The following is a 26,791-nucleotide window of genomic DNA, read 5'->3' on the forward strand; positions in this document are numbered from 1 at the left end:
TGTATTTTAAAGGGCTAGAGTAGTTATCTCATAGGGTGCTGCAGTGCTTTGGTGATAAGAGCTTTACTGTATAGTGACTGAAATGATTAATTTTTTCTCCAATAAAAGGCAGATGGAACGAGCTCTAGGGGCAATGTGAAAATATTGAAATTACAGCCTGATGTTGTTGAAGTGATTTAATTTTCCTTGATTAAGAAAAATTAAAATAATAAACAATCTGAAATACTGGCAAATGAAGGGTAGTTTGCTCAAATAACCCTGAAATGTTTCTGCTGTCCATCCACACTGCACTGTTGTTGTTTTGGAGAGAAATGTTGAGTTGGATAAGAAGGGGAATCTTTAATGCCATGGCTTTTTTCTCTTTAGAGCGGTAAAGTTCACAGTACAACGCCAGAGCAGCAAACAGGCAGAGACAAGAAAAACCTTGACAGGAATGTCACCTTGCCAACACAAAGCCCCACTATGCAGAGATAGGAAGGTACGATGGTTACAGTCGAGGACAATCCAGGCCGACAGTCTGTTTTTTGTTGTTTTTTAGGGGATGTTTATATTAGTGTGAGTGAAGAGACATACAAACATGCAGACATTTAAATCAGTCGTGGGGGGAAAAAAATTTAAAACTGTGCACACATGGAAAATGACTATTGAACATCCTCTTTTTTCCCCCATAAAATTTAACATTTTACAGGACTGTTGATGAATTTTACGTTGTTTACAATGTATTAAGATGTATTATTAGTTGGATTACCATTTATAAATACAAAGTAAAGTCCCACTGTGATCATCTTTTGATCCGTTTTCAAATCGTTCCCATTGGTCTTTTTATTATGTTGATGCCGTTTTTAACCAAATTTTAAGAAGAAAAAAAAACCTGAGACATAGTTTTTGCAGAGCGGCAGTAGTTCATTAGAAATTCACCTCTGAGTTTGGGTGGGACCACTGGTGCTGAGCAACCCCAGTCTCCCCTTCCCATCACCCATAACTGAGGGCTATTTGTTTTAATGCTGTCTTGCTAGCTTACAGCCCCTCACACCCCCGACCTAACAGAGGTGCAACAAAAACACAAGTGAATGCATAATAAGGGAGCTTGTGATGTATGTCATCAATACGCTCTTTTTCAAACTGCATTTTTTATCCGCCCCTGATTTTACAACAAAGGATTACACAGAAATGCAATTTTCCGTTTAATTTTCTTGATATATGTCTTCCATCATCAGAAAAATGCCACAACAACATATTGAAAACACCAAAAACATGATTTTCAATAATTACACTAAAATTAAGGAGTTGAGTTTTGAAAACTTCATGTTATTGAATCTGCCGAGGTCTAAACGAATCTGCACGTTTATCAACAGGTCGAAGTTTTGTGTGTTTTATTTACGATTTATATCAGCGTGACGGTCTCATCCTCATGGATTTTTGTGGAGTGTGATGTTTTTCTTAGATATATAGTAAAATACAGGGAGTTGTGTCTATTTGACCGTCTTCAGAGTTTGTATCTTTGCAACCATTAAGTAGGAGAAATCAGCTAAAAAAGCCAACAAATTTCTTTTGTGTTTTTATGGTTTTGCTTGTTACCCTGCTGTGTTCTCACTGCTTTGTCTCTCCGACTAGCAGACACTTTAATTGTTGTGAAAGTTAAAATACAGTAAGGGGACGGCGATTCATGGGGAAAGAAATTGATCTCGTTGGCTCTTGATTTTCTCTCATGGCACTAAATCTTCAAAAACATCGATCGGAAATAGCTCCTTTACCAGATACCGATAGTGTTGGATTGGAGCGCAGTGTCCTCATAAATCCCACAAACGATTACTCTGAAAACTGAAATGGTAATCCAATAGACATCATTAAGCTTCTTTTAATTGTACGTCTCCCTAAAGGTCCACAGATGCAGTGGAAACTCAAGCGATGTTATTTTTAATACAGTTTTGTCTTCTTGCAGGGTTTAAAGTTGCACTTGAACGTAGCAGCTCAGCTACTTAATTCCTACTTAGCATTGGCACTTACAGCAGGGATTTTTTTTTACACACTTTGGCTATTTTCCACCGCAAAGATCTGGTAACCTAGAAAAAGCTGTTTTGTTTAAGCAGTCATGATTTTTTTTCATTCCATACAAAAGCTTCCTTAAATGATCAAAATTAACATCAAAAAGCAATAGTGTACATCAGGACTTTGGTGATCTATTTTTGCACAGCAGTCATTACAGGAATCTGGCGGCAGATAGAGAAATGGAAGTGCGAGGTGCTGACAGAAAGCAGATCTATAATGTCATCTCTCCTCTTCACATTTCCATCACAACTATGTAATTATGATTGGATTCCTCCCCCGTTTCTCGGCAGAGGTGGTAATATGAAGCGAGATATGATGACTGTTTTGGAGGTTAGAGGAAAGACAGTCTGCAAGCCTGACCTTAGCTCAACAGCGCTGTCAAATAAACTGCCTGGTCTGTAAATCCCTCTGCCTCCCACTACCGCTGTACCAAGTCAGTGAGCCAGTGCTGCTTTCCTCACACCAACCTGTCTAGTCGCATGACCCTGCAGTTATCTGCTAACCATATGCCTCTCATAGGGCAGTTTGCTATGCTGCCTCTTCAGTGCAGCATAAGTAGACATTGAGAAGTCAATAACAAAGGGCTTTAACACACAGGGCATGTTTGCTACTATACCGTCTGCTATCCCGCACACCTCTTAGGCCAAGAACTCCTGGAATGGTGCTGCATTTTTAATGAAAGCAGAGTGTTTGATCTGCCAGTGTTTATCTTCTTTGATGTTAACTGACACAGCAGCCAGCTCTCACTGCAGTCCAACGCGAGGACAAATTAATTCATTATCCTTTAAAAGGGGAGGCTAGTGGTTAAGGAGTTCAACATGGAGGCCTGATCTGGGCTGCGTAACAGCTTCAGTAGGACTTACCAGCTCATCCAGGCTTTTCCTCTTTTACTACTGTATGAATGAGACACTTATGTTTATGGCACACACACACACACTTTATAATTACATAAAGGACAGAGGAAGGCCATTGGGTTGATGTGGCAATACTATTAACTGCATATGAGAACTGGATCCAATGACATCCCCCATAGAAAATGGCTTATTTCCGGCTCCAACAAAATTAAGTCAATTCAGGCGCCATTTGTTTGTGATATGGAGGCTGCCATGTTGGAGCCAGATGACGTCAATAAGTAAATGATAGAAGATGTTAAAAAAGTGTCAGAGCAAGAACTATTTTTCTGACAAATGGAATGCCGTCTATAGGATTTTAGTTTTTTTGAGCCGGCGGGTACGTTCTGTTTGGAAGGCAAGGGGGAGGAGTCGCTCAGTCCAGTTCGCATATACAGTCAATGGGCAATACCAAACAATGGCAACATCTGAAAGAACACGAGAAAATAGAGTCTCAGGACTCAGAGAAGAACTGGAGAAAGTTTCGAAGGGTGAAGGTGACAGTGGGGATCGGAGCAGTAACCCCCAAGCTGGAGATCTCTGGAAGTACTTTAGACTTCTCAGCCCAAAAAAGTGCAGTGCTCAGAGGTGCAAAGATACTGAGCAGCACCCCCAACTTTGAGGGTTCTGGTAGAGGAGCCATGCTTGGGTGGGAAAACACCCACAGACGTTTTCTTTTTAAATATATATATATAAATAAACCATGTGCATTTAGTTTAATAAGATCATAAATCCTTTTTTTTATTTTTGTTTGGTGTGGGCATTCTTCACTCTTTTTGGGGAACTGAGAATTGGCCGTAATGGTTGCCCGATTAAAAGACAAAAAACAGGCAAGAATTTCCAGGACATTACTGTATCTAATGACTACGACAGATCCATATCTGCCCCAGTGTCCCAGGAGAGAAAACAAATATCACATATGGAGCCAGTGCATAATTAGTCCCCAGCACAAGAACTAAAATGGCAGACATTCAATAATGTCATGCTGCTGAACAACTGTAAATATATGTATTAGACTGGTTGATCTAACTACAAACAAGTTATAAGATAAAATAATTTTAAGACTATTTTTGTTTTTTCCCCCACATATAAATACTAATAATATAACACACTGCTCTGTCATAGCTTTCCACAATGCAAATCAATCCAACTGTAAAATGCATGTTATAACACTTTAAATCGTATACTGTCTACCCTTTGAAATTACAAAAGTGTAAATCCTTTCATTGTAACATGTTGACGATAATCCTTGAAGTGTGTAACATTTTTTTATAATATACGAAACACAATTTTCATTCACATTTTCATTTCTAAATGTGCCTGACTTTATTTCCAATTACATAAACAATATTCTTCAGTGTTTTTGCCTTTCAAGGTGATGCTGATTTAAGATAAGTCCTGGATTAAAGGGCTTGTTGTGAATTAGCTACGTACAGTGTCAAGGGGTTAAGTCTAAAATGCTCTATAAAGCTTGAATTTTCTCTGGATTTAACAAAATCACAAAATCAAGGTAAACGGCAAATATGAAGTCATTGATTTCACAAATTAAAATCGTTTTGATATGAGCGTTTTGCAACGATTTTTTATGAATCTACCGAGTTCTAAAGATGAATGCGTTGATGGTTTATTAAAAAAAACAAACATTTGTAGTGAGTAGTGAAGGAATTCGGACATACCCACTATTAAATCAAAATACACTACCATTGAGTTTTAAAAACAAACAAGCATTTTCTAATGATAAATGTTACACGTTTCAAGTGTTTTCTAAAAAACGCAAAATTCTGAGTTTTTCCCCCATTTTTTTTGAAACTGTGTTGGATTTCTGCTACATTATGGAACCTTCTGAATTTTGCTCTTATCCACACACTTTAGAAATTGGCATTGAAAATCAGATCATGTTTAGTTTCACTCCATACACGCAAGCGCTAAACATTTGTCTGTTATTTATGTGATCTGGTATGTGGCAGTACTTCTGTTTTTTTTCCCTGTCAAATTCTCTCTCTTTTTATATTCTCGCCATTCCCAGCTTCCACCAATTTTAAGCATTTTGACAGGTTTTTTTTCCTCTATATCTAGCAAAACTCTCACTACAACAGTGTTGGAAGCTGCATTCCGTCTAAAAGAAACCCTCAACCCCTTCAGCTCAAATTACATGATACATCTCAGTGCCAGCTCTAGATTTTGTAGTGATGCATCATGTTAGTTCAGACATTTTAACTTTCAATTCTTGCATGAATACTATAACAATTTAAAGATTGTGTTAATTAGTCATATTTTCTAAGGACTACAGTCCACAAAATAAAGTAATCATACTGTTTTTAATGAGTCAGACAGCAGAAAGAGAGTATTTAAGTACTAGTGTTATAAAAATGATGTCAAATCATATCAAGATATAAAAGAACTGCTTTAGGATACAGTGTTCTGATGCTAACATAGTCTAAAAGCACTTAATGATGATAATATGAAGTGTGGAGTAAGTGTTATATGGCTTAAGGGATGATGACCACAGTTCTGTGTGAGCTTCATGACAGAAATTACTGTTGGATACATCGCATCAGATCCACATGAACTAAACAAGATAACTTTGTTTTTTTTTCTTGTGTTTTATGTTCTTTGAACAAGAAACGTTCCCTCTTCAAGTCTGGCTTGATGTCTCTCCCTTTGTCAAGTCATCAAGCTGCATGGGGCTTTTATCCATTAGAAAAACTAAAATGCTTACAGTGTTATCATCATTAGCTTTTACAAATGTGAATTACGCCTTATGAAACAATAAATCCGGTCATAGATATGTATGTCCCAACATTATTTTATAATCATTATTGTCATTATCATCAATTAATGATGCCATTCTTTTTCGCTAATGGCTGACAGTGTCACTGAGTCAGATGAGGGAATGGAATCTGAATGGAGTGACATTTTTATCACAGCACAATGATGAAAAACCGAGGGGACGAAGACATCATTATGAAAATAAATGCTAAATGTATTGATAGTTTTATATTCTTGTAAACCCGTTTACAGGAAAATATTGGAATTACAGTCGAGAATGATTTATAATGCATTGTTTATGTTAAAGCTGTTTAACTCCCTGCCCCGTTAATTTTTACCACGCTGTCTCTCCCCTGTTGCTCACATTTGCACGTAAATGTTTAGCAAATCATTGTAGCTTTTTGTCCAATATATCATAAAAATGGCAGTTTTTTTATGTTAATCAGAAATCAGCTTACATTTCTTTGCATTCATTTAATTCCGATGAGCCTTGGGGGGGGGTTTACTAGGCAGTGGCCCCCCTCCTATGGTTGCCGTATGGAGTGGGCCCCCCCTCTTTCGGTTTTATTTGCACCTTAAACATGTAGGGCCCTTGGTAGGGGGGGTGCTTGGACATCACTGCCAGCAAGCAGCAGATGTCCTCCTAGCACCCTACCCACCAATTTTAACCGCACCTTAGACATTTAGGGCCCCTTGGTGGGGAGGGTGAGGGGACGTCACTGTGAGTAATCAGGAGATGTCCCCTTAGTGCCCTACCCGCCAATTTTAACTGCACTCCCCTTAGTACATACACCCCTCCCCCCCTCAATATATACATCCCAACATAAACACACACACATGCACACACACACTCTCTCAAACACACATACACACACACACAATTTGCAAGGAAGGTGGGACCTAGGACCATCTGTCCCCTGCCTCTTCCCTGGTGGGGGGTACGGGCCCCTTTGCAACGGCGGCCGTGTCCCCGGGGTGCCGGCTTCCTGGGCCCGGCGGTGCTCTCTCCGCACGGTGGGGGGGTTCACATTACATCTGAGCCGGGGGTGTTCGTGTCCCTGGGGGGTGGGTTCTGGTCCTTGCTCCTGAGTGCTGGGCCCGCCAAATTTCCAACTGTGGCCGAGCCTGGTCGGGCCATATTTACAACACCCCTTGTGGGCCCTCTTTTTTCCCCGGGGTTCCCCCCTCCTGGGCGGGGGCGGCGGGCCCCTGCCTCGCTCCTCCCTGGACCAACCGTGGGCCGGGCGGATGGCTGCCTGGAATGCGGAGCGGGTCTCCCTTGGGGGGTCCTGGCTCGTACCTGGGGTTGGGGCGGGGGGATGCCCGGAACTCCTGGGTGGTGGTGGGGTGCTCGTCTGGGGCTGTGGGCGTCCTTCTCCGGTGGGGCCCTGCGTTGGGTTCTCCCGGCGCGGCGGGGGGGCTGCTCTCCTGATTGGGCTGGGGCGGCGCTCTCTTTCCCTCCGTGCCTCCCTGCTCTCTGGCTCTGGGGGCCTTGCGGCGGCCCTGCTGGCCCTGGCCTGGGTGGCGGGCTTGGTCGCCCGGGCGGCGGTTGTTCCCTGCCGGTTCCCGTGTGGCGTTGGGGGGATTCCGGCTGCCGCTGCTGGTGCGGTGGGGGTCTTGGGGTGGGGATGGCTGGGCACTCTCCCTCCTTCTTTTCACGTTCCACCATCCATTTTAGAAGAACATAAACACTCACCTGAGCACAGGTGTTAGCTCAACAGACTGAATGACTGAAATATTTCACACTAGTTGGTTTTAAGGCATAAGTATGCGTGTGAACACTATCTGTTTTGTGTACATGTCGACAGGTGGACATTTTTGCAACTAACATGTGTGTTTATAACATTTGAGTGTGTGTGTGGACAGGCTCCGCCCTTATTTTTATTTTTTTTTACATTTAAACCTTACCATAATGATTAACAACCAGTAAACTTGTTGCTTTATGCTGCTTCATGGTCTTATCCCCCTTCCCCTTCTATTATCACCCCCTACCCCCCCTCTCTCTAACGTCCCTCTCTCTTCTTCCCCTCTTTCCTTTTCCGTCCGGTCCAACACCAAAGATTTTCAGACATGTTTGAAATTAATAAAGTTTGGCCTCAATTACAAAAGGGGTTTATTCAGACATACCTTTGGTTTGTCTGAAGATTAATAACCCCTCTTGTTAAAGTAAAATATGTCCAACCCAAGAGGCCCTCAGCTCTCATCTGCCTGCCTAGCTGTTGGACAGGACAAGTTAAAAAAAAAAAAAAATACTGTCTAGTCATGCGCTCTGTGTCCTAACAAAAAACAACTGGAATCCAAACCTTTAAACTCGTGACATGAGGTCATAAATACTTAACGTTAAAAAGATCTTTTGCAGGAGGGCTCATTTTTAAGCAACGTTTTGACTCAGCTCCTCTTTCAATGCTGCAATGCTGTTGCAGTGTTGCTCAATGGCTGACATTACGAAGACTTTTTCATTCAAATGTCCTGATTTAACCTTTCAGAAAGCTGCCACAAACAATAGCTTAATGCAGAAAGACAGGAAATGGCTTGTGTGGAGGTTACAAGAAAGGCATAATTGGAACACTCATTCAATAATTCTGCTGTGTGCTTTGAGGTTGCTAATGATGAGGAGGTGCCTGTTTAGCTCGCCGGTTACCTGGGCACAGGGGACACGGCTGCAAATTTGCAAGCACTCAACGGTGTGTCTTCCCTCCAAATGTGAAACAGGAAGTGACAGAAACGCGGAGTAACTGTGCTGTGTTACGAGGAAAGTGGCACAGATACCTCTCTTTTCTTTTTTGTAATATTTTCTTCTCGTAATTTGAGATGAGTGTGCTTCACCTCTTGAGGGCTGAGAGCTGTTCAAAAGCGCTGCGTTATTCAGTCCTTCTTTGTTGCAGCACAATAAAATACTTGTATTATAGATGATATTAACATCTTCTTGCTGTATTGATATTGTTTGGGTTTGGAATCACCCAATTCATCTCATTCCTATGGTTATAATATTTTGATCTCTTTTTTTCTTCCTTTTCATTTTTTAGCGGGAACTACATACATTTTCGGGCGAGACGGTGGACTGATCACCTACACCTGGCCCCCAAATGACCGACCAAGCACAAGAGCAGATCGGCTCGCCATTGGTTTCAGCACACACTTGAAGGATGCTGTCCTGGTGAGGGTGGACAGCTCCTCGGGACTTGGAGACTTCTTAAAGCTCCACATTGTAAGTTGAAAATACTGACTCACCATGCTTTGGGTTGGAATTGAATTGTTTGCTATTGAAAATCTTACTTATTGTGTGATGCACATACAAGCACACTTTTTTTCAGACAGACAGAGTCTGAAAAGAGGAAATAGGAAGTAAATATACACCTACTTGAAGCAAAACTATGCGAAATAGCTACTGGTGTGTTATTTTATGACTGTTTTCAAACCAAACCGATCCGCTCCAACAAAAGCTTCATAAATCACTGTTTTCAGTAACTTAGGTACATTAATCACAGTATTTAAGATGTCGTTTTTGAAGTTTAACAATAGACATGAAACGTGAAAGCAGTTTTTCAGAGATTTCATTTTCTTTTTTTCAACTCACATTGCATTGGAAAAAGGTTACTTTTCAAATTTTCTACACAGGCGCCGTTAAAACAACAAAGTATGTCAATTCGTATGGCGAGAATGGAATTGTGTTTGCACACCTTCTCTTAACTGTGCGATGGCACCTACAGTATGTGTGTGCTCCACAAGCAGAGGAGAATGGTGCAGTAATAAGAGCAGGTTCCACACAGTACATCTGTGACCTGGACATAATTCTACTGGCGACCACATGACCTTCCACTCTGCAGCTCTGCTCGCTGACAGCAACGCTAATGCTGGCCAGGAGCACAGGAACTTTGCACACACAAAGGAGAGCTTCCGACCAAAGCACACCAACATAAAATGGTTCTTGAAGTCAAACCCATCACCGATTAGTGCAGACAGTTAATAAACAACAGCAAAGGCAGGTCTTTCCTGAAGGTGCAGAGCATGGAGTTGTCAGTAGAAACATATCCTCCTTATGGTGTTTGCTCCAGAAGTTAACTCATTTAACCCAATAATCTTGAATCACTGGCCGCTCTGACAGATTTCACCCTGACTTGAGAGCAAACAAGTTGTTCCAAAGAACACAACTCGGCGCATGATTCTAAAAGACAGATGTGCTTGCTCAGATGTGCAAATGCTTTCCTCTGATCCTTAAACATGCTGCAGCTTTCTGGGCTTCCACTTGCTTGAAAAGCACAGCAGTGATAAAACAACAGAGTTTACCAACATAGACTGTTGGTATGTGTGCGATGATATATCCTCCTTTATGATTTACATACCTCAGCGTGTTTTTGCTCACTGGCACATTTTCTTGGTGTGCTAATACATAAAAATACTAAGTCACCTGATTTTTGAGTATCAAAAACTGTAACTTTTAGGGGAGTAGCGGTTAATAGCTAGGTTTTTTTATCATAACGTAAAAACGACCAATCACAGCGGAAAACACACATGTAATGGCAGCAAAAAATGATTAAACCATCATTACAGACCAATGTATGGAAACACTTTAAATTTTGCAAAGGCCTGTAACCATATAGTGTGCTAGAATGTTCCATTTTCATTATTTTATGTGGAAAAACAACAGTATTGACTACGAATAGTATCGTCCACCACAAATTAAGATATGAATCAAATTGTTGTTAAAATGAATCGTTACACCTCTGTTAACTTTTATAATACAAGGAATTCAACATTCACGTCATGGAAGTAATCATGGTTTATTGTCACCTGAAAATGGGTTCTAGTGAATTTCTTCAAACACTGCAGTAAGCAATATTTATTATCTGCAAGTCTTCACACGCAGGTTACAGTGAGTCAGAAAGAACATGCAGCTTACTGCAGAGACATGCTGCTGTTGAGCAAAAAAAAAAAAAAAGACAAGAAGCTGCAGCCATTTTATGGGATAAAAATGTTGATAAAGCATATTCCTTCGTCGGGGTGGTCGGGTTACAAGAATCTCTCCCCCTCCAACATTAGCAGTCACTGTGAATGCTTCCTTTTGTGTATTTAGCTTTGCACAGTAATCTCAGGGCTTAGTGAAACGTTGCATTTTAATGGTAAGCAGTGAAAGATTAAGCAAAAAAGAAGGGATGTTGGTAAGGGATTGATTTGAGTCTATGCTTTTTCTAGAACATCGTTGAATCCTTTTAAAATTCATATTTATTGCAATGTAATGCCCAGAAAATGATATGCAAAATGCAGTGAAAACACTGACGTATGAATTGTAAATTTATTCCTCACAAATTTATGGCACATTATAGTAAGTTTTATTGTTTTTAAAGTGCATTAACTTGATGTCATTTTACTAAATGGTAGTGAAATTTATTAGAACCCCCTTCTCCCCTTATGTGTTATACTGCAGTATAACAGGAAAACAGTATAATCTCAAATCACAATATTTAATGAAACTGGATTACCTATGATACAAACCCTCTGGATATGCGGTCTACGCTTCTGTCATCTCCTCATTAATTAAAATGGAAAAGTCGTATTTTAATGCACTCCATTAAACACAATGAGCTGTGCAAAACTGCCACTCTGAGTTCCTTCTACTGCAAGAACTGCCGCACTCAGCTAGTCACCTGCAAAAAACCATACCGATAATAAGTCACGCCAAAACATTAAATAATTTGAGGATCTATTACCTGTTTAACCTTATTTGCCACAAAGTATCATTGGAACTATGCGATACTTGTACAATATTTGGTTTGATCTGCTTTTTTATGATATAAAACATTAATGTCTGTGGCAGACCAACAGCTATTTTCCCTTTTTAAACCATTTTGACGCTGAACCCCATTCATTCTTTTATTATCTCTTTCACTTACTTCAGCTCTGAGCAGAAATGTCATAAGGAGTGTATCTCTAGCTGTATGAGATGGGATTAGAACAGAATTTAGTATTTATCCCCCCCTGCTCCATCCTCTACATCCCTCCCCCTCTAATCTCTGCTCCCATTTCATGATGACAGGAAACCCAGCAGGCCTTGAAGGACGCCATCTCAACTCACACTCTTAAGTGAGAATTTTCTGAGTAATACGTGGAGACAGTAATTTAAATGCACCTCACAGGAATCAAAAGCTACCCTCCATATCCTGTCCATCCTAGATAAAACAATGACTGCAGAGTCAGCCAGCCATCAAATGTGCAACAGTCCTCATGCTTGTTACTGTGGCACTCATGGAAGAAAACTAGATTCACAATTCTATTCCTGCTGATTCTCTGTGTGATGGTTCCCCACAAGCTCTCTGAGGTCTTCTGAGTTGAAGCATATTCATGAGGCCTCATGTACAAGTGCCCCAAGTGAATGAGTCTCATCTGTACTCAACTCTGTGCTCCAACTAAGAATTTAGATACCAATATTAATAACACTCCATCTTAAAGTCAAATCAAGGGAAATATTTACATTAAATAAGGATTGTGGATGTAACAAACTTAATATCTTAGTCACATGTACCAATAGGGAGGATTAACCCGTATGCTAACCCTCCCCATAGAAAGTTGTGTGTACTGGCTCCTCACTGACTGAAATCAGAATATTTTATTATGTGCGAGATTGGGTGGTGGTTGGGGGGGGATGCGGGGGGCTCGGACTTTACAGCTCCGGGGAAGAAACTGTTTCTCAGTCTATTGGTGTGAGTTTTTGTATTCCTGTATCTCTTTCCAGAAGAAGAGGTACAAACATTTGGTGTCCCGGGTGGGTGGGGTCTGCAGCTATATACGACCAGCCTTCCGTCGGACCCGACTGTCGCACAGGCGTTGTGGGAGAGGTCCACCCACAATCCCCTGTGCGGTTTTCACCACCCGGACCAAGTCATTCCTGTCTTGTGTATTGCAGCTCTGATTGGGTGCAGATGCTGCAAGCACTGGTTGTGCAAGCGATACCTTTGTGCCTGTAGGACGCCTGTAGGGTGTCCACACAAACCATGGTCTGATTGTCTAATTTACTAAAAGTCAGGCTGCACATAAGGAGCAATGAGCACGTAAGGATGACACATCTATCACTTGAACAGCAATAACGGGCCCCTTGTGCAGGGTTTGGGGGAAATAATGAAAAATCTATACGATACGCCCGTGTCTTTTTACTTAACCATCCATGTTGTTTAAATGTTCGCTATGACTTGTCACCTGCATCATGCCTGTCAGGAACTGGTGGTGCAGGACCCAAACATGAAGGAGACCAGGTTTTGTGGCAGAAACTTAGACATTTATTAAAAAGCTTGAACAAGACAAAACCGTGGAAGCAACAAAAAAAGTGTCAAAAGTAGAACATAGCAGGGTAGATGATCTGACCAGAAAGAACTGAAAACCAGACACTTAAATAGACTGATGGTAATTAACTGAAATGAACACAGGTGTGACTAAAGACAAACCTGAAACTGGTGTGACTGAGGGACAATTGAAAACACATCATAACCAAAAAACCGTAACAAATCTGAGAAAAACCAAACCAAAAGTTCACAATCCTCACAAGGCCCATAGACAAAAATGTGCATAAACATTTTTTCACTGTACAGACTGATCAAGTGCTCTACAATCATAATATTTTGAACAGGTTTGCCCATTTTTCGCCGGCGAACAGCTCGTATCCACCCAAAAGGACAGTTGTGACTTTGGCATTAGCAATTCTATGCCATATAGATCAAATCTCTAAAGCAAGAACTAAAAGAACATTTAGAGGATTCCACTGAACAATTCTCACTTGTGTTAAATAAGCAATAATTCTGGCACAGCAATGAAAAGGTACATTTTCCCTTCATGCAGTTATGGTATCCTAGTCTCCAAAAGGGAAGTAGAATATCATTTATTGTGCCTCACTAACAAAACCTGTTATTGGAAATCTTTCTGCACATTTTTAGGCAGTCTTTACCTAGAAAAAGTCAGGCTTTGTAGTTGTTTTTCTTCTTTTTGTTGTCAATGAGCTGCAGTGACAATGACTATGAGTGGCTCTCCATAGTCTCCACAAGGGCCCCGAGGGGCCCACCAAGCTTGTTTTGTGCTAGTGCGCAATCTTTGTGTGGGGGTTGGGGAGTGTTTGAAGCACTTTCTTCTTCCCTTCCTCTAATTGCGTGCATCCCTTTAAAAAAACAAGCAGTCAAGGCGTAAGCTAAGACAGCAACAATGTGAAGCTAATATATTCCACAGAGCAGAGAGGATGCTGAAGAAATAATGACTTAGTGGTGCATTGCTCCCTTCGGTCCTCCTTTAGCTGACTACCAGAAGGGGTGCTTTTTCTGATGGAAGACACCTTTAATTGCAGTTTCAACTCCTGTTCTCTACCCTATTAATCATGTAAAATGGCTAAAGAATAGAGAACACAGGGCCACTGTTGAAATATCTCTATTTTCTAGAAAGAAAATGTCAGATTTTTTGATATTTGCATAACTTGGAGGAATATTTTTATTCAAAATGGTGTGCTTCATTAAATGAATACAGCACAGTCTAATTTAACGCTACTTGTTAAATTGTTACCTGGGAGAGAGGCTGCACATCTCTTGAGAGAACCAGTCTCACGCTATCCCCCATACTCCTATTAAAACACCTGCCCAGGGAGGAGAGATCCTCTTTTCATCCACTACCACTGTTAGGGTCACTAATTACCTCTCACACTTAGTCTGCACACAGACTGAGCAGACCCGCATGCAGTACTCGCAGGGCTCCAGTGATGTGCACCCCTTTGTGTTGCTAAGTCAAGTCACATCAGTTATTAACAGACTTCTTGAGTAACTGACAGGTTGTTTTATTACAATGCATGCTCAAGCAGGACATTTAAAACAAAAAATATATATTAAACCTGGTTCATGGGTGTAGCACACTGTGTATATATACGGATATCATTTTTTTCTCGTCACGTCGTGGTTTTGTTACCCAATTTTTCTCCACTTCACTTTTAAGTGCTGTTTCCTTAGCAACCATCCCAGTACACGACTAGAGTTGGTGCCATGGAAATAAAATGCATTTTAAGCAAGTTTCATAAGTAGCAACAGCATTTTATTCATTTTTTTTTTCATTGTTAAAGCCCTCTCAAAAATGTAGTTGGACTTGCAACTCCATGTTGCAAATGAGGTACGAGAGGAAATAAAGGGCAATCAATCTGCTTCATCACAATGCAGCCAAGACTAAAAGCTAAATTTTAAAATTGCAGAAGTTTGTTTAGAATAGAAGTATGTCCATTTTCCCGCAAATGTAGTATGACTCACCTAAATTTGAAAAAAAAAAATTTTGACATGTTTTGGTGTCAACAAACTTTCACTCTTATTTATAACGACTTTGTCATGAAATTTTTTGATACATGTTTAAATAGAAGGGAAGTAGGAAAGTGATTTGGCTTTCAAAGTGCTTGCAAGAATAAGATTTATTATTTAGCCTGATGACAGGCGCTGTTGCAGATAAGAATTATTTGTAACAGCGGGGGGGGGCATATATAATATACAGACAAAATAACCAAGAATATATGAACAGATTGTAAAATACCTGTGTGGATAAATATCAATATAAATAGAGTAGCTGTGTACAGTTAAGCAGAATAGGATATGGGTGCAGATTTTATGCATGTTGGGGGGAAAAAATGCAGTCACAGATGTTTATTTTGTTTGATAGGCAGGAAGGAAAGACCTGTGAACATAACAGAAGTTGCTCTCTCTTCTACTCCATCAATGTCTTACTAAAGAAGAGGAGCACCAACCTTTTCCTCTTTAAAGTCCCACTGCGATCATCCTTTGATCTATTTTCAAAGCGTGCCCAGTGGTCTTTTAATCATGAACATGCCATTTTTAACCTAAACGTTTAAAAACGGCCGGATTTTTTTAAGACATAAGTTTCTGCAGAGCGGCAGAAACTTGGCTTGTGGACGGGAATGTCGGCGTGGAGTAAGCCTGCCCACTTTTCCCCATATTCCTTTGTTTATTCTCTCCAGTTACCTTTCAGCCCCTTACAACTCTAAACTTTACAACATTACCGGTGCAACAAAAATGGCGGGGAAAATGGGAGCTATCCAGCTGTACAGTTCTGAGCCCGATTCCAGGTCAGATGAAGAAAACAAAGGCGTACGTGGATTCATTTGTCTGCAAGTGGATGCATCAGAATAGAGCGGAGCAAGGAGCTTGTGGCCCACCAATTGTAGCACCCACGTCATTGTTTCAAGCTTTTCAAAGTTTTTTTCATTTTCTCCTCATTCACCAGAAATACTAAGAAGAGATGCAACTTCAGGACTAAAATTATTTTATACAAGTCGACAATTGTGAGAAGAATGACACAATAACAAACACCAGAAACATGATTTTTGTTGGATTAGGTCTTTTATTAGTGTGGTTTGGGAGGTAAAACACAACATTCATGTTTTGTTTTCTTTTGTTAAAATTGTTCATAAAAAATTGTGTTCATAGCAATTATTTAGAACTCTAACAGATGTTTGGGGGGAAAAAATGTCTACCAATAGAACTACTTTGAGGTCTTAGAAAATGTACAAATTTACTTAATTTTACTTTATTTGAAATTTGGTTTATAGTCAGTCAGCCTGTTCTTTCATTTAATCTTCACTATTAGGTCAGGTTTAACTTGCAGGACTAAAATAAACGGACTCCTTAGCGCCACTGAATGAGTTTGTCATTAATCTTATTGAAGTGAAATATCAGAAGTGATTCTCGCCATCATACGGCACGTGTCCTATGATTGTTCATGAATAGTGATAATAGCATGGTTATAGTGCTGGTAAGTGTATTGATTTGATGTTGGGTGAGAACAATTGTGGCAAAAGTCGGCCTTCCGTCTGTTTCAGCCATAGTCGAGACAGCCACTCCACTCTGATGATGCACCTGACCTCAAAGAATCAAATCTTATCCGCTCCATATTGAGAAGGGCCACCGTTAGAGTCACCATTACTCATCTTTCAATTCTAATCATTTCTCAATTTGTTCGAGCTCTTTGCCACGGAAAAGCCAAGTGGTCCATGAAGAGGACGATGTGTATGAGTATTTGAGAGGGCAGGATGAAACAGTGTCTTCACTTTTATTAGTGTAACAAATCATAGTGACTACAGCTTGTCATTGTCAAAGCCTTACATCAATACATTATGGACTTGCCTCATACAGCTCTCTATTGCCATGGCTAACATGGAGTAAATGTGATTATATCGCTGCTGTACACTGTTGGGAATTTTATTATACAAGGATAAGAAAATCAGAATTTTATTTATGGTTATTTTACATTATATGTGTTTCCTTCAGCATTCAGTTAAGCATATTACTACAAACTATTTGGCTTAATTGACCATTTGTTTACATATCACTCAGTGTTATTTCATATTATTTATACATGTCTAAAAGTCAAATGTCATTAAGATTTTAACGTTCATGCTTGGCTTGATGAGGTTGTGTGGTTGTGTGTGTTTGGGACATGAGCAGCACAGCAGGAATTCACCACAGTTGTTGACTTTTGACACAGCTGCCCTCTGCCTCAGGGTGGTGCAAAAATAGCCTCTTTTTTTTAATCACTCCATTACAGTCAGCTGATGTACAGCATCTTCCAACAAACACGCATGAATGTTTTTATGTGGGACTGGCATTTTATCATGAGGCATTTTTATATAGCCAAAACCTATATTAGGGTTTATTTATTGGATAAGCAAACACAAGATACGTTATACCACAATTCATATTTGAGCAGAAATTTGACTAATATTTACATCAATTAAGGTTAAACATTAAAAAACGGAATTTATTCACTCAAAAAATACACTTTTGTCAACAATTGTTTTCATGTTTCTGTTATATTAGACACACCTGTATGTATTGAGTAATGTTGAATCCATGATAAATGTGGCTTCATTTAAAGCTTTATATTAAAGATTGTATTCACTGACTCAACTTCAAAATTTAGTCTTCTTTAGAATGAAAAAAACAAATTAAATTGTAACTTTTTTTTAACATTTGCACTTACATTTTATTTTCTGTTTTGTAATAAATGTGTTTTAATGTCAGGAATGGTGCTGAAACATTTTATTAGAAATATATCAACTGTCATAATTTACTTTACATTTGCACACAGAAATAAATACCTTGGGCAATTTCCATATTTAATGAGTTATAGCTCTCAAATATCTCTGACCAAAATTTCTTTTAACCGGCCTCTCAAGTAATAACTTTTTGATTGCTCTCTGTCCTCTGTTGATGATGCACTCTGTGGGTTTTCGCGTGGAGCTCCATGAAATATTTAACAGATGGGTTGCCTTGTTCTGGTCACCTTAATTACCTTTTTACTGCTGCGTTCTTCTGACGTCCTTCCCACTTGTGCTCTCTGTATTTTTTTTTTATTTGTAATACTTGCTCATAAATTATATACACTTGGGAGCATGCTGTTTTTAATTATGAGCTGCCGTTAACATTTGGAGCATGGCACGCGATAAAACAAATATTTTTATTTGACTTATCGTAAATTATTTTTCTCTGATCAAATGTTCGTATTAATTTTGTTTTACTGTCCAAAAAATATCCTGATGTAAGAGGGTCACTTTTAAAGCTTTAAATCAGAAAATCTAATTATTTTAATAATTTAGTGATTCTCTTGTGTTATTGCTGTTTTATTCTGTTTTATTATTCTTCCTCAAAAGGTTTTGCACTTTCCCAGCCCACAGCTAAAAATAAGAATGTTTCTTAATCTGTCTTTCCTGGATAAATGAAGGTTAAATAAAACATAAATAAATCACAAAACCTTCACAATTTTAAAGAATTAGTTAGGACTGAAAGCCAAGCGATTGGGAGACAAGACCGAGACAGCAGTAGTAGGTTGGGATGTTGAGGCGAGAAACTTTATCTTCCTTTAAATTAATTTTACGTTTCTTACAGAACTCCACACCTTCTGCTGTTTTCATACATGAATAATAGATGATCATCCCCATATTCTCCAAAACAACCCACCAATATTAATAAAATCCAAACAAAAACAACTGAGATTTTGCCTCCAATTGTATCCACATCACAACTAATGAAAATAGAATAAGACAACATGATGTGTTTTCATTTTTGAAATTGCTTTTTCCAAAGGAAAAATCTGATCATATATAGAATTTTTTAAACTATTTTTTCAAACTGTAAAAAAAACGATAAAAAGATAGGTGACATAGTAGCCTACACATGCAGCAAGATGTCATACGGTATGCATACCTGTTATTCTACTGTCAACCTCCAACCCTCAGGTGAGGTGAGGGTTGGACCTTATTAAGCTCAGTTTATCCTCCGTAATGTGTTACCTCAGGAGAGAGCTGAAACGGCAGATGATAGGTGAAGTTTTGTTGATCTTTGATTGCTGCAACATGTGATAGAAGTAAACATAATTTACTTACTTTCTCTGTGGGTTAGGGTTAGATTTGCAGCCCAAATTCAAGGGTTTCATGGTTGCCTCAAAGGAAGAAGGACCGGGTTCGAATCCTGGCTGGGTCGTTTCTTTGTGAGATTTGCATGTTCTCTTCTTGCATGTGTGGGTTTTCTCTAGAATCCTAGTCCAAAAACATGCTTTTCGGGTTATTTGGTGAATCTGTGTGTGCTTATACGTCTCTGTATGGTCCTGTGATAGACTGGCAAACCATCCAGGGTGTATCCCACTTTTGCCCTTTGGCCAGGATAGGCTCCAGCAACCAAGTTACCTAACAGCTATTTAGTTAAAAAAAAAAAAAAAAGAAAAAAAGGAATGTATGTAACCTGATCCAACATGTGATCCATCAAGAAGGCTTGATCATCAGTGTCATGCACATTAACCTGCAAAATTATTGCATTAGAGTTTAACTGTATGACTAAAAGGTACATAGTGGTTTATTAAAAATGATATTGTCAAGATTGTAATTCAAAGCACAGTTACTGACAGCATTTAGTCTCAGAGATGTTGTTCCAGTGTTATCATAGATTGCCCAAAACCTCAACGAGGCACCTTTGTTTATACTGTGTTGCTGTGTGCCCACTCGTTCATCCGTGTAGTAATTTCTGAGGCAATTACAGGCTACACTGCTGCAGTTATCTATATGGAAATGTAACAGCTATTGAGTGCCAGTGTCACCCACCACCATTCTTTAGTCAACTGCAACATGAATCGATAGCCAGCCAGTCAGCCGATCCGTATGTTTGTTTTATGATCCATAAACATCCACTCAATGATCTCCCCCAAAAAAAGCTGATGGTAGCAGGCGTGTTTGTGCCAATCCCACCAGACACATTTTCAGAATCACTGATGGAAGGATACTGTAACTGCAAAGAAACTTTTCTAAAGGTGAAATATTTTATTAAAGATAACACAGCAAATTGACAATCAGTCGTTCATGGTGGACGATGTTTTTGCCGCATGTGGCTGCTACTATAGGAGCAGCAGGATGTGAAAGAAGTAAGGACCTCACAAATAATTCCATTTGGGATATTTGTTGGAAACCTAATTTAACATCTCAGCTCACTTTCAGGCCTGTAAAAGGCACAGGTATTTGAATCACACCTGTCTGATGGATAGGTAGTCCTACATGGGTCGTTTAAATTCTCTTGTTAAACAGCACATTTTAAGTGAATGCAATTACATATAATCAGTACCACTTATAAAATCTTAATAGGGGCTGCCATTTAGACTTGGAAGTAATGGCATGAGCCAGAAACTTGTGAAGCTATTAGCCTTAAATAGGTGGCTATTAAAAGTTTTTGGTCTCATCTCTGTGTATAATCATACTTTAGCCAAGGCTGTATAGTCTACTAAACTTTCTATTTGATTTTTTTTTACATAATAAACACAAATATTTGTAGTAAAAATATTCAACTCTATACATTGATTTGGTTGCCAACAGTTTAAAAAATGTGGTGAAAAGACTTCAAATCTACCAGCCCATATAGGGACTTCCTTACAATCCCCCTGGAAGTGAGTGAGGCAGGAGAAGCGGTGAACTGGTCACACAGGAGGCCTTATCTGCTTGTCATATTATTTCCTCACAAAGCATCACAGAGGCCATATCTGACATCTATCGAGCTGATAGCGACTGCTGCCACAAACAAAATGGAAGACAAAACAGAGGGTGTACATGAACAAAATGACAAAGCGGAGGAGCGGTCCTTAATGCTTTGGCCTTTTATTACCTTTCCGTGCCTGATGGCAGATAAACACCCAAAGACATTGACAGAGCAAAAGATATGATGTAGGAGAAAGAAAGAGAAAACAGATAAAGCTGAATTAGATTTAGATTTAAAAAAAAAACACAAAAAAAACGAAGGGCTTTGTAAGAATCCAGCCTGCCACCAAAGGAAAACCTGTTATTTGTAGACAAGTAAGAACAAGATAACAAGAAATGAAGGAGGTGGTAGGCTTAAACCACAGAAAACCACTAGATGGAAGCTACTTCACAAGTTTCTTTGTCAGCTTTAGACTTAATCTTACTTCCTGCTACTGCCACTCGTATTTATTAGCCTTGTATGTAAGATTTATTCATGTCACACTACACTGCAAAACGATATTAATGTTACTTTTTCTCTACCTTCACAACTCCTAATACATGAGGGTTTAGGTCTCTGCCAGCTCCTGCAAGAGAGTAGAGACTTGTTTTGCCATAAGAGATGTTCACATAACCACAAAGTTCCAGGTATTAAAATAGTAGAAAAACAATTTCCAAAGAATTGTTCGAGAATGGCACGCAGCAACTGCTTTCTGCAGAACTGCATGCTAAACAAGGCAGAGATGCAGGAAAGCCTGAGCATACACATGTGGACAGTTCTAATGCACCACATTTATCACTATGGCAGTCGTACTTGCCTCCCTGGTCCAATCACCCACAACGTTATAAACCGGAGCTGCAGAGGAACGCTGATTCAGAACTTTTACATTTACCACAGCAGCTCCAGCACACGCTCCAGTTCTTATGCTAGCTTGTGAAATGAAAAAGTCCTGGTGAAGCTTTGTTTAACCTATATGTTTTCTGGTTCTACCTTAGTATTATAATTTAGTAAGATCAGTTAAGTAATGGATACTTTGTGTAAGCAAATGAATGCACAGATGCATTATTTATTAAAAGATGAAAAAATGATGAAAAGCATCTGTAAAAAAAGAAGCTGGAGTTGTACTAAAAGGATAGATAAACAATACCCACAAAAAAAATGTTTTTAAAAATAAATTAGAGCAAATTGTAAAGTAAAAAGGAGGTCAACAAGGTTCTAGACTACTAGAAGATTCACTCTGTCTTGCTTTAATTTTACCATTGTGTTTTTACTGTTTTTGTTTTTTTAACACAGTCTTGTGTAGGACCACCATGGTCACCATTGGTAATGCTGCAAAAAAACAGCAATCGTACTAGGTCCTGTGTGCTGACATTGGGCTGCCTACAGCTCTAAGGACCATGAATCTTCAGCTCACATTGAAATCCTAGATATAAAGTCCAGTGAAGGACAGAACCCTTGGCAGTTTGAATTTGTGTGTGTGTGTGACCTTGTGTGGGAATTCTTCAATAAACTCATCACTGGCCTAATAAAGACAGTTGACATTTACAGCAAAGCACAAAGGTCAAGGATCTGGACCTGATGAGATCATTATGGAAGAAAGGTTGCTTCCTGCTATCCTATCAAAGGAGAAAAAAGAAAACCCTCAGAGGAAAATAGTAGTTTTACTTAGCGTAGAGTAAATATTTACATACAGCAAAGAAAGCTTTTCCACATCTAGTGAGCACTTAGATGGATGATTCATGAATCATGTGGATAGCTGATAAGGACAGCGTGGAAGAGTGTTCGGTCATGTAGATCTAATTAAAACTCCCAGAGTGGGACGTCAGCGTATGTCTCTGCTGACCCACACACACCAGGCAAAGCTGTGTTCTTATTAACACCAACAATGTCACCAGACCTCTTCAACCCAGTACCTGCAAACGATTGGAGGAGCAAAAAGCCCCAATTCTCTTTGGAATGATCCCGATTCCTGAAACAAAGGCCCAGCTGTAAATGTGAGCTGCGGCTAGAAATAAAGGTAATGAAGATCGAAACGCAGAGAGGAGGTATATATCAGTTTTTGAAAGAGCCCCAGTTCTGCGTGAAAGTGCTGCCAGATTGGCGTCTAAACCTTATGGGCCTTTCATACCTTTGATGAAACACTGAAACTGGTAAAGAAAAGCTGACAGACACACTCCCCTCAGCCAAGTTCTGTCTTTTTTCTTCGTCTTTGTTGTCTGAATTTGTTAGATCTGTAAAATTGTGTGTTTGTCTGTGTAAGAATGAGAGTAAGCGTGAAGGAGATTTGGAGAAAAAGGGTGTGTTTGTGTGTGTGTCTATACGCCTGCCTTTGTGTGTTCTGGATCAGCAGTCATCTGATGAACTGCCTTGCCTCTATTGAGGCTTTTGCTCACTCCAGCCAGTGGGATCCTTTTGTTGTTGTGTTGGTTAACAGTGCTCATCCCCCCAGCACCACAATTCACAGCGCAGCAGTAAGAGGCTGGCAGAGCCTAATGGAAACGTCATCATCCAGATAAATGATGGCCAGGCTTTGATGAGAGGTAGAGTTATGAGAAGTGTATAGTAAAAGAACCATTTCCAATCGGTTCCGAAACCAATTTAAAAGCCCTCTATGAAGACAGACGCTGTCATGGACCAACTGAAAAGCTGACAGTCACTCAACACGGTTCCTCTGTTTGCTGGGTAAAGGGTTTTTGTCAAAACAGTGCTTGACTCTGACAAGCAACACCTCAAAACCGAGCTTGATCTGAGAATTATAAGTCCTGTTTGTACTTTCATCTTGTTTTTCCACCAAATGTTCTCTCCGCTGCAGCTGCGATGCAGCAGTCATGCTGTGTTTTCTGATCCGTTCGTTGCCTATAGAAAATAGTGAATTCTGCGCAAATCATTGTCCGATAACATTTACTGTGAAAGTCTGTAATTAGTGTTTGACAAAGAGCTGGGCTCAAAATTATAACATTTCTCTCCAAAATAATTGCAAGCCTTACCTGTATTTTGTCTGATGTTGCAAATTATCAGCATCATGTTGTTTCCATTCTAAAAAAATAAATAAAAAAAAAGCACTCTAGCTGCAAAACAAAACAAAAATAAACTAAACACAGAAAGTTTGGGAATCATAGGCCCTCTTGGAGCGACACGAGACAGATGAATTAAGGAGACAGGCGATACAAGAACCAACAGAGCGGTGCTGCAGGAAGAATAGGCAAGCCCTCCTTCTGTCTCCTGTGCACAATGTTTGGACATGTTGTATTACCTGCCAACATGCGTGACACTTGCTGCCTCTAAATACAAGCAAAACATGCAGTTTGCCATTGTTCTTGTGGTGCTGGCTGTTTTCCTGTTATGAAACGGCCACATCTGCTTATATAACCTTTGACTCAAGCTTGGGCTAAAAAAAACGTGGGCGGTTTGTATTAAATTTCTGACGTAACTTGGGTCCTGCACCAATTCTGACACCATTCGGAAGGACCCACCTATTGTCTCTTCACATACGTTTATTTATAGCTCCACCCAGTTTGTCACATTGTGTAATCTTAGAGAAGTGAAGCCAGAAGGAGAATGTGGTATCATCAAGACGCAGTATTTTCACAAGATGTAATAATTATGGGTGACATCCAAAGAAACATAAATTGTTGAAAAAGAAAACCGTATTTTGCCCCCTTTGCCATTAGGTTGAAGCTTATAGAGAAAAATATTCAAATGAATGTTTTAACTCTTCAATAAGAAAGATACCTGGCATATGAATAAACTCAGGTTGTTGTTTAGTCTTCTTGTTATCATTACATTCATTGCTTGAGATGGGTCCCGTGTGGATTTTATTTAGTCCCGGGCGAGAACCCCTACTTTTGAAAAGGTCTGGTGCCTAAATGGTCCTCGATGTTTCAAAAATGCTAAAACATGCCAAATTATTTCAAAAACATTTAGCAGCATCACAGGAGAGTGATGGAACCTGCTAAGATGTTTTATTTAATTCTTGCTGATGGTCTGCATCTCCATTCTTACACACACAGAAGTACACACCTATTTCACTGCTCATTGCCACAACATTGGTCTTTTTTTTCTGAGTGTTGTTCACACGTCATTCTTAATCAGGTCGCTGAAGTAAATCCAAACTTTCACATGCCTGCATTTGGCATAATCAGGGGTGAGGGCTACATTCCTGCATGTTTTCTAACATACCCTGCTCTGGCATGTTCTAATTGGCTGGACAGACCTAAGCCAGGTAATCAGTCATGAGTTGGATATCTGGAAATCATGCAGACACACCGGCCCCTAAAGGCCTGGAGTTGCCCATCCCTTATTTAGCCTGGAGCTCTGTGCTCTCGTATGGCCACAATCCTTCTTATACGGATGTATTGGCCAAACCAATTATTTTATGAACCCGCCCACAATCACTGGAAAGGTAAACAGAATACAAGTGATTGACATTCCAACATGAAGCACCAAACTTTACGTTTTTACACGGCATCTGTAGTACCGCATACGTCCTCACCGGAACAACGCAGCACTGAATTTTGTTACCCAGAACTGTTCAAAGCACAAACTTTCACTCAGTTTTTCTCACTTTTTTTCTGCTTCCAAGAATTGCTATCACATGTGTGCTTGTCAAGCCCAAGATGCCGCAGAAACCTCCCCCTCTTATTTGATTCTGCTCCGTTTTTCCCATCTTTAAGTAAACCTTTTGATCGTATCATTCCGTCAAGAAGACAGGGAGTTTGAGTTTGTCAGAGAGCGGATAGAAGATGATGATGCAGTGTGGCAGCAGTTTTACATAAGATCCTTATATTTTCAAAGATTGAAATGCAGGAAAAAACCTGTAGACTGTCCCTGTTTTCATCAATTATGTGGTTTTTAACCTCTTTGTTGGAACATAAGGTGTAGTGCAGTAACCCAGCGCAGTTTTCTCTCCTTCTTTTTCCTTCTACCTCTCAGCTATCTGTCTGTATTGCTCTAGAACTATTAGAAGATTAATCAGGCTGTCTTGGCACTTCTTACAATCTTAGTGCTGATGGGCTCTACCATAGGAGAGGCTGGTGGGTGGGTGGCAGTACTTAGAACATGGTAGCACTTTGATCTGCTGGGAAGATTCACAAAATTGCACTTCTTGCTCCCTGTCAAATGGGAGAAGGAGAAGAAATGTGCAACAGCGATATTTGGGCTGTTCTCTTGTCTGAGTTTTATGTATTGGTTGGTTTGCTTCTGATGCTAGTAAAAGTAGATCTATGGGGCATATTTTGTTTTGTTTAATAAGGTGGATCAACCATTTTTTTCAACTGATGTGCAGGTATTTCTATGCAAGTTTTGACAGTAATCAAAGCACATCTTTTTATGAATATTGTAGTTTTTTTTTTTTTTTTTTTTCTGTGAGGCACAAACACACAGTGCCCTCCACGCTGTCACTGTGGTGTTTACAAAACAATATATCCTGCATAACTGCCACCACAACACACATGGCTATGTCAACTCATTTTAATTAGCAGCAAGCACAAACCCTTACAGTGAATAATTGTTTTGAACTATTCAATTAAACGGCTTCGGCAAATAGGAGTGCTTGATGAAGGACGGTCAGCAAGGGATCCTTTACTGTCAAGTTTTCACCTACAAAATGCAGATAAGTTGACACAATACGGCGAAGCAGAGAAGAGGAAAATGAAATCCAATTCAATTACTGTGATAAAGTGATTACAACAGAAAGCACCCTATAGCAAAGTATGGAAATCTGAGCTCTAAAAGCAATCCAGGTCTCTGGAAATCAGTGCGCCGCGCACACCCTCTGTCTCTTTTGCCTAAGAAGACTAAAATAAATGAATGTCCACATACACACAAAGATATAAAGAGTCTATTGAGCCATCACAGAGATCAATGTTTGGTAGAGCGAGCTTGGATTTGCTCTTGCCACAACAAAGCTTTAGAGTTTCTCCATCCTGCCTGGATATCCAGCCTTCGTGGCCACGTTACACCTGGATGCTTCTGCTAATGGTGGCATTTTATCAGACTTGCAAAGCAAGGTGTCTGCCACAGCCTTCCCTCTTTAGCATGTATATAGCCTTATGTTCAGATTTCCTTTGA

The 26,791-nt window shown here is 39.7% G+C and overlaps 1 protein-coding gene across 50 annotated transcripts in view; it reads left to right on the plus strand.

Moving 5' to 3' along the window:
* The window catches only part of LOC101159771 (neurexin-1a), a 310,837-nt gene that overhangs the window by 212,280 nt on the left and 71,766 nt on the right, over nt 1-26,791 (plus strand). For all 50 annotated transcript variants that reach the window (XM_078932242.1, XM_078932229.1, XM_078932238.1 and 47 more), the window contains one exon: nt 8,735-8,916. In XM_078932242.1, the coding sequence (XP_078788368.1) occupies nt 8,735-8,916 (182 nt within the window). The remainder of the gene's footprint in view (nt 1-8,734; nt 8,917-26,791) is intronic.

The sequence above is a fragment of the Oryzias latipes genome, chromosome 15 (assembly GCF_053564925.1).
Source record: "Oryzias latipes strain Hd-rR chromosome 15, Olatipes_Hd-rR_3.1".
Lineage (NCBI taxonomy): Eukaryota > Metazoa > Chordata > Actinopteri > Beloniformes > Adrianichthyidae > Oryzias > Oryzias latipes.